The sequence below is a fragment of the Stegastes partitus genome, unplaced genomic scaffold (genome assembly GCF_000690725.1).
Source record: "Stegastes partitus isolate 25-593 unplaced genomic scaffold, Stegastes_partitus-1.0.2 Scaffold569, whole genome shotgun sequence".
Classification (NCBI taxonomy): Eukaryota; Metazoa; Chordata; class Actinopteri; family Pomacentridae; genus Stegastes; species Stegastes partitus.
The window spans coordinates 316,697-325,590 of record NW_007578300.1 but is presented as its reverse complement, the minus strand read 5'-3'; the positions used below and the strand labels follow the sequence as shown (position 1 = coordinate 325,590).

The 8,894-nt window shown below is 48.4% G+C and overlaps 1 protein-coding gene across 4 annotated transcripts in view; it reads right to left on the bottom strand.

Moving 5' to 3' along the window:
• The window catches only part of LOC103362345 (uncharacterized), a 10,067-nt gene continuing 1,173 nt past the window's right edge, over positions 1-8,894 (bottom strand). For 3 of the 4 annotated variants that reach the window (XM_008288673.1, XM_008288674.1, XM_008288671.1), the window contains exons 2-11: positions 6,802-7,420; positions 6,673-6,709; positions 5,701-5,774; positions 5,457-5,537; positions 5,293-5,352; positions 5,141-5,209; positions 4,966-5,052; positions 2,761-4,657; positions 1,335-1,502; positions 1-685 (exon numbers count right to left, since the gene is read on the bottom strand). In XM_008288673.1, coding sequence (XP_008286895.1) covers positions 441-685; positions 1,335-1,502; positions 2,761-4,657; positions 4,966-5,052; positions 5,141-5,209; positions 5,293-5,352; positions 5,457-5,537; positions 5,701-5,774; positions 6,673-6,709; positions 6,802-7,362 — 3,279 coding nt within the window. In that variant the 5' untranslated portion in view covers positions 7,363-7,420 and the 3' untranslated portion in view covers positions 1-440. Of the gene's footprint in view, positions 686-1,334; positions 1,503-2,760; positions 4,658-4,965; positions 5,053-5,140; positions 5,210-5,292; positions 5,353-5,456; positions 5,538-5,700; positions 5,775-6,672; positions 6,710-6,801; positions 7,421-8,357; positions 8,418-8,894 lie in introns of all 4 variants that reach the window. The other variant, XM_008288672.1, reaches the window with a different exon arrangement.

Genomic DNA, 8,894 nt, shown 5'->3' with positions numbered 1-8,894 from the left:
AAATATTATCCCGCCACTTTATTTCTGGTAGATGGTTATACAAGGTAAAACAAAGCACCACATACCAGTAAACAAACAGAGCAACCAAATCCTGTGCACCAAACAAGTTGGTCAATCTTAAAAATGTGCCATCAGCAGGATCCGTATAACGCCCTCAGCATCAGCTGACAGTATGTACAAACCATCTCTGCAAAATACAACTAAAATAACAAAGAAAGACAATCATGAGAAGGAAGAGCAGGAACCAAGACCAGCTGCAGTCCATCCACCAAAACGTCCCACCGTCCTCTTCCTGGCCGTCCCAATGGAAATGCTGCCAATGTTGTGGCAGAGACGGACACTGATGAGGAGATCCGAGACCAACAGTGACCGGACACGATGAGGGAAAAGCACACAGAAGTGGCCAAAGCTGCTGGAAACGTTCCACTTGACCGGGCGTCTTAAGACTTCTTGGACGATTTGCGGGAGTGACCACTTTGTCTTTTCAGGGCAGTGATCCTGTTTCTGACGTAGTCCTTCACACCTTTCCACGAACGGGTCCTCAGCGCTTTGGGCTCGGCCTCCAGACACTGGATGCAGTCGTCTTTCTGAGGCACCTTGTGTCCTTGAATGAAACGCATCATGTGTCTTTCCACCGCTCGAACCTCTGCTTCCTCCCACTTATGTTTGGTTTTGCAGTGGGAGTCTAAGAGGGGAGAAGAGAAATGAATCAGAATGAACTCAAGTCAGCTTCTGCCGTCAGGGACAAAAACACAGCCACAAGTCAGTCTCTGGTTTCACTTTGGTCCAATCTGGCATCAAGTGCAGCTCGAACTCTTCCTCGACTTGCACAAATGTTCAGTGTTCAAAGCTAAAAGCACATGTATCACAGAAACCCTTAGATCATGAGCTTGGACAGTAAAAACACCGTCAAAGAAGAAGTCCTGAGGTTTTACCAGCTCAGTGGACTTCTATTTAGCATCTGTTCAAGCTGGAGCTTCCAGTTCTTACATAATGCTGCTCAGCTTCATGACACGCTGCATAGATTGTGTGTTGTGAGTGAACCTGGGACGATTTGCCCACAGCGCTCTGAATACGAGCGTTTATATGGTTTTGTGTTCACATGCTGTAAATAATTATTCTCATTATCTTACACGGTGTGGTATTTAATGGTGGCTTGTTCAAAGTATAGAACAGAAGTGTGCCGGATCAGTTAGCAGCGTTAGCGTGACCATCTGTACGACGGCCATGCCTTCCTGAGACACAGCAGACCTTCACATTTCCAGGTGTTTTCTATGTGACATGAGCTTGTGCGACTGCCAGACTCAGTCACAAACAGAAGCAGCCTTCGTTACCTTGTTTCCCTGATGCGACACATCTGGAAGGCGTGGCTGCGGTGGCGCTCGTCGCTGCTCCACACGCTGGTGGACGATAAAGCTCTGCTGCTACGCTGCTGCCTGCACTGGAGCTCCCGCTGTGATCCCAGGACGCTGCTCGCCGTCTTCCTGCAGGTCGTGGTCTCGCTGTGTTGGAAACAAACTACAAATGAGTGCCTCTGTGATGGCATGTCCCCGTGAGCCACATTCACGTGTTCACAGCTACGTGGTCGTGGAGCTGCACCTGTTTCATCAGTCCAACAGCACCACCATGTCTGTGGAACATTCAGCTGCATGTTTAGAGCTGTGCTACGAGTAATTAAACTATTCGATATCAGCTGGTGTTGAAGTGCAATGAAAACCCTTTCATCTATGAACCCCAAACCAAGCTGGTGGTTCTCCCTAGAAAACCTTCTGACGCTTCTTCACATCATCGTGTGTGATTTCTAGATCAGTCAGGAAAACAAACCACAGCGCATTTTAACATTTGAGATGATGAAAATGACTTTATTCTAAATGTGCCAATAAAAAAACGGATGTAGGTTCAGTAAAAAAGAAAGACTATGAAAAATTCTGCACTCTTCGGCACGACTGGTCAGCGGTGAGTGACTCAGCTGAGCGCCAAAACAAACGGGATGTTTCTGCTGAACTGGGCCGAGCTGCAGGCGGTGCGAATGCAGACCGAGTTCAAATGTATGTGTAGCACAGACACTGTCAGCACTCCAACCTTTGACATGCTACAGATTCTATAGCATGTCTACATGCTGATTCCAGGTTGGGTTTCTTCATTTTTTAAAATAAATAATCAACAACTGTAACTTTGGGTTTTTCTGTTTAGCTGTTATTAATAAAGGCCATAAATCAACTGTTTGGCCTCAGCAGACTTCGTAAAGAGCAGCTGTACTCCTGTGCACTACAGTGAAGCATAATATATGCATATTATACCATATATATATATATGTATATATAATGAACTTGTCTCCTCCCTGCTCTGTGTAATCACAGCCTGCGGTTCAGCCCAACAGTCCCTAAGCTGTACATATATACATATATAGGACCGGGTCTTCAGACAGCGGTTTACACGTGTAGGTAGCAGTGATTTACAGTGCAGGCGGTGACAGCAGGTCGTTCATGTGGACTAGTTCAGGTGTCGATTCTCCACCACTAACTCTGCTGAGAACGGTGACAGCCGACAGGCACCAAACTTTATGACAGAGTTTGGAAACCCGGTCATGGTGCTTTGGTTCTGTCGTATAACTCAAACAGAGACGCTGCCCACACACTGAGTTAACGTCATAATGGAACAACCGTGTGTCTCTTTAGCCCGACTGCTTTTCAAATTCACATTGAGTTCTACATGCTGCCATTCAGGCCAATGAATTACCCACAAACCAACAGTGATTACCTCCAACCTCCATTTCAGCATCGTCGAGCATCGAGTCGCTGTGCTGTCGCAGGACCTGGACTTGATTATTCGGGCCTAAAATCTGGTGGGCCTCGTTGTCATCCAGGGTGATCAGCTGCAGCATTGTTGCGAAATGCTTCCGGATCTTCCTCGATGTCAGTGCTTTGGGGTTCTGGGCTCCACAGTGTTTGACAAACCTCTGGATCATCTCTGTGCCCTTGTAGGCAGACAGAACGCTCGGCCGGCCAAAGAGGAAGGGGTTCTTGTTGGGGACGCCACAGGCCTCGCGGACGTTAACGAGGAGCTCCAGTGCTGAGACAAACGAGGGCTTTAGCAGCACAGGGACCATCCTCCCACACTGACCTCGTACGTCAACTCTCACGAAGAACCTGCACATGGTTCTCTCCAAGTCCGACACGGATACGTCCATGTCGTCCAGCACGTCTGACTTCTTGCGGGACATGAAGGCTGTTAGTGGGATTGATGAAACCTCTCGAGGCTTCCTCCTGTTGAAAATGATAATCCGAGTGAGAACGACTCTGGCCAGAGCTGCGTAGCTTTCTGCTGAAGGGCTTTCTCTGAGCTTCTGCTCGGCAGCGTGATGACTGTTCTCAAGGTGGAAATGCAGGCGCTTCACGTCTTGAACAAATGGAACCTGCTTTTCTGAGTGCAGTTTAGTTTCTTTGAGAGTTGTTAAGGCACCAGAGGAAATGAGCTTGTTCCATTTCTTCTGGTAGACAGAGAGGAAGTTCTTAGCGGACTCTGCCAGCTTTGCATCGCCGCTCTTCACTGCGTTGGCCTCCACGATGCTGCACGTCTTCTGGAGGTTGTAGCCCAGCTTGAGAGCGAGCGACGGCGTGCTGTAGGTCTTGCGCTCCGAGTCGTAGCCGGCCAGGACGTTCACCGCAGACACCACATGACGGAAGTTTGAGGGGTAAAAGAAGTCCTCCAAGCTCTGCATGGGGGTTATTTTCTGAGCCTCGAGCACAAGCCTCCCCACCTGACGAAGGTTCTGCCTGATGTAATGATGCTTCTGAACATCACGGCCGTACTGATCGAACATCTGCTCGGCGTACTGCCGGATGATCCTGTCGCCAATGACGGCCTGCGTCACTTCGTCGTACACCATCTCGCCGATGATGTTCTTCACGCTGTCGCTAATGCCCAGGTCTTCACAGTTCACAGTCTGAAGCATGCAGCGTGATGCGACACGCCTTCTACTGATGTCGCACTCATCGGCGTTTTTCTCTTTCTCCGGGCACTTCTTCATGTGTCTGGACAAGGCCTTCTTCACATAAAGACCCTGACAGTAAAGGCAGTGGAGAAAGTCTTGGGCTTGGGCCGTTCGTTTTGGTCTTTTTCGTACGACCAGTTGTCCATCTCCAGTTTTCAGAACATTTTTATTGTGTTTAAAGTTTCCCTGATTTATTAGCCTGCAGTGTATCTTCCGTCTTTCTCTGGAGTGTTTGGGAAACTGGAAGGCAGCCGCGACCTCAGCTCTGTCGCTGTGAAGCCTCTCCAGGTGGCGCGACATCTTCAGCACTGGCTTGGAGCAGAACAAACAGTAATTCCTCTTGTCGTAGACGCGCTGGGCTTTTGAACTTGAAACTGGCAGCACCAGAGTTTCTGAAAGCTTCTTCCGATTATTTTCACGTGGCTTCTTTGGAGGTGTGACACTTTCTTCCTTCGACACAGAACTTTCTGATTCACAGCCTTCTTCTTCTGGGAGAGGAGGTCTCTGGCCTGTGGGGGTCGAGGGACTGCCGTGGCTGATCTCATCGGAGGAGTAGTCCTTGGTCTTGGTCTTGGACGGGCGATCAGAGACGTCGGCATCACTGTCAGGTAAGTAATCCGGATCGCTGTCATCCCATGACTCGGCTGAAGCATTGTCCTCCTTCTGCAAAAGTAACACGGACTGGATTAAAACAAGCTCACCAGCAACGTCTGACAGAGCGCTGCTGAGTTCTGTTGAATCCACTGACTGTGAACCTGACTCATCGCTTCAGCTTCAGTATTATTGGTATTATGGAGTATTATTATGACCGTCTGATGCTGACTCATGTCTACAGAGCACACCACGTGACCGCAACATATAAATGCAGCAAAATGGAAAATCAGAGCCCCAACATTACCAACTAACGTTCACAGTCATAATATCTACTGATGGGGACAGTTAATGGAAACACACAAAGAGCAGGTAACTACCGCTGACTCTGCTGCTGACATCACATCCTCTGGCGAATCACAGGTCTCGTTTTCCTCCTCATAGAAAGAAGGGGATGAAGGATGTGACTGTAAAACCAAACAGCAAAAAAGAAAGGACATCTATCACCGTCCTGATCAGTACCAGCAAAAGGAGTTCCTGACTTTAAGCAGCTACCTTTCCTTGGTGAGCATCGCTGGTTTTCATCTGTTCACATCGAGATGAATCATCCACGGATGGAGACGACTACCAGAGGAAAAGGGGACGTATGTTATAATCTGATTTACCTGTTCACTGTAAATCCCACTGCATGAAGACACGAAACCCACCTGAGCAGCCGTGTGGGGAGAGTGTCCGTCCCTGCTGTCCTCTGGAGGCAACGATTCCAGCTGAACGCAGGACATAAGGTCACATCAGTCTCAGTAACAGGCATCACAACATTAAAGCAGTTCTGCTAACGGCTGTCTGCACTAAATGACGCTGACACACTTACAATTTTATCCATCTCTGCCAGCTGTTTGAGGAGCTGTGAGCGCTGGTGTAAAAGGACCGAACGCCGTCTGTCATTGCTCATCTGAAGGAGGACAAACACAGGTAAACATAAAGGTATGGACGCTCCACAGCCACACAGCCTCTGCAGGAGCAAACAGCCATGTAGCATGAATAGCCTGATCACAGACGTGGCAAGAAAAGCTTCCTCTGCAGTGAGGGAGGCTGTTTGCTGTGGATCTCCTCACCAGTGGAAGAACATTCCCGTCCTGCAGTGGCTCTTTGTCAGGATGAGCAGCTGGCACAGACTCGCTTACGCCTCCTGAGGGAAACAGACGAGCAGGTTGAAGCACAAGGACAAGCAGTGCTGTGCAGCATCGTTACTGCAACACGCATTCAAACATATTAATTAACCTGCAGTGTCTTAAAATGTCACTTCTCTCTTCCTAATGACGTGTTGCCGTTTCTCTAAAAGACCTTCTTGTGACTTGTGCCGTCATCTTCTGCCCATGTGGTGGCGACACCTTCCATGGCGCTCTTCTACGGTATTCTGACTTCATCTGAACATGTGGGCTTCACGTCTAACTCAGCAGCCTCGTCATGACGCTAATCTCACCAGCTGGTACGAACTGAAAATAAAACCTTACAGCTCAGAAGTCAGACTGATGCCATTCACCAATAGGTGATGTAATCCAGGTTTTAACCATTGCTGGGAGCTGAAGCTCAGCCTGCTGCTTGTAGGAGTCTTTCCTCTGAGTTTATCTACATCCCTGCAGCATCAGACAGCAGCAGGATCCACATGAGGAGGGAGAGTTGTGCGCGTTTACGTGACAAACAACAGAAGCAACTTGACCGATTGCTAGTGATAAATGATCCCCAGAATGGAGACGTGATCAGTCGGATTAAAAGACACATGAATCAGTGTGCTTTTCTGCATATCAGACAGGTGAGGTCAGGGCTGCAGGTGTATCATTTGTCAGAGCGACCGTCCTCAGGTTTGGTCAGAGCTGCATCACACCTCCACGTTTATATAATAGTCTGTAAAGTAGATTATGGTCTGCGTTCTCCTCTTCAGGCCTGCACTGACATTTCTTCAGCTAATCCACACCAGCTCAGCTGCCTTCGTTTGACCTCTCAGCAGGAGCTACATGGCTGGAAACCTTCACACACACTTGACAAAGAGGGCAGAGTAACAGACAGACCTTACAAGCACAGCTTACCCCTACAATGGGAGGAAGGCATCCACTGAGGCTGCTCCTGAGAAGAGGATGAGGCAAAGCTTTGAGTGTCACCAGAAGCATCAGCCGACTCCACATTTCTCCTTCAAAAGCAGCTCGAGATGTACTTACATGCTGCCCACACGACGGCAGACTGACGGTCAGATCCTGAAGTCCACTCGGTAGGCCTTGGCTGGTCAGTGGGGTCTGAAATGACACCTGGTGCTGTGACAGAGGTGGTAGATGCTGGGCCCTGCAGGGCTCTGGTCTTTGGTCTGGTTGGGGATGAGATGGCGTGGGCATGTTCTTTCCTTGGTTTGCAGTCATCAGTATTGATGAGGTGTGAGGGCCTTGCTGAGCAAAGGCCGTCATGTGAGACGCACCCGGGACAGAAGTGTTGCTGAACAGCGCTGTGGATGATGAAACGCCGCTAATGTGAGGAGCTCTGTACAGGGGAGTGTGATGAAGGCTGTTTCTGGAGGACAAGGTGCTCAGGTCGCTCATACAGCTCTGGCTGGATGCCTGCAGGTGGTTATAGGAGGGTCTCTGACCGGAGGCCATGCCCAGGCTAAGCTGCTGAGAGCTGGTGAGCGGGTTGATGAGGCCTTGAGAGGAAGCTGCTGACCAGCCATTCTGGCCTGCCCACGCCTGACAGGGTATGTGGCTCTTGTTTGCAGTCGGGTTGTCCATCATTCTCCATAACCATCAAAGTGTGCTGTGTGGAGTCGTTTTTGTCTCCTCAGAACAGGTCCTAGAGGAGCAAAACAACACACAAGTCATCATCAGAGTCACAATGTAATGTATGTCTCCTACAAGCCACCTTCATGCCCTTAAACTGGGAGCAACATGACATGTGGTGTAGAAACTGCTCATGAACAGTCCTGACTGAAGCAACGGACGACATGCAGCTTTAAGGGGTCTGATACATGGGCATGCAGGATATAAAAAGGGCAGAAGACGCTGTAAAATATCACAATCACATCAGTAAAAGCCTGCATGTTGGCAGCACCAAACAATAACGCAGATGTTTGCTCTCAGACGTGGAAACGGCAGTCAGGTTCTACTCCAGATGTGAACGTAGGGTTCTGTTTGTTAAAACTGGAAGTGAAGGTCATTTTTAAGTTAATGTGACGTGTTCCTAATTGAAGGAAACGATCTTTTCACAACATCTATCACCTGCATGAGGCACACGGTCTCCTCGTTTACTGACAGGTTCTTTGCTGTCTGTTGGAGTTTTCACATCTCACATCTGGGATACTAACGAGAGTCCAGACCAGCTGGATGTCCCACAATCATCTGGCAGGCAAACATCTCAACAGGAAAGGACAGAATCGCACCGAGAAATTATCCACTTTTAAATCTGAGGAAATTCAAATTTGCCGACCGAACATGAAAACACCACAAAAAATACACTGAGTGGAGGGAGGCTGTAAGCATGTGATAAACAGCGTGATTAGGTTCATTTGTCTGCTCTGGATGTAGGTATAGGTCTGATAAAGAAGAAACCTGGTACCGATGTGAGAAATACCCAGAGCAAAGTGTTCTCAGTGGTTGCTCACTAAACCCTGCTCAGACTGCTCAGTGTGGAAGTGTCAGCACATTTATGTTGTCGTCAATCTTTTCCACGCAGACATTTCACATTACACTGCATTCTTCCTGCTTCCTTTCTCTTCTGGTTAGAAGCTGACCTGCAGCTTGTTGTCTTGGTTCTTGTAACTGGCAGCAACGACAATAAAGTTTAATCTAATCTGGGGGAAAGTACCAAAAAAAATATGCTCTCATTTCTTGTACAAAACCTACACACATAGATTGTATTACTGAACATGTATAAACGAGGCTGTGCACGCTGGTTGACCTCACTGTGAACAGTTTTTTAGGATACCTTCTATCAACCAAAGAGCAGTCCGTTTGACAACAGCCACTCACACAGCTGAAGCTTTAGCTTGCAGCTAGAATACTGGATGTTTTCAGGAGTTTTGATCAGCTGACCGCTGACGCTCCATCACACAGCTCAGTCATTCACAGGGTCTTTAAACACTGCTGACTGCATCAGACTGCCATGCACAGTAATTAAACACAGATACGTGCAGAAGAAAATTAACCATTGTGTTTAAATATTTGCAAATCCGCAAAAATCGACAATATGCAACTAGCTTAACAGCGCGGTGTCCCACTCGCTCGGCTCTTTAGCTAGCTAGCTACACTGACTAGCTGTTAGCTCGCTC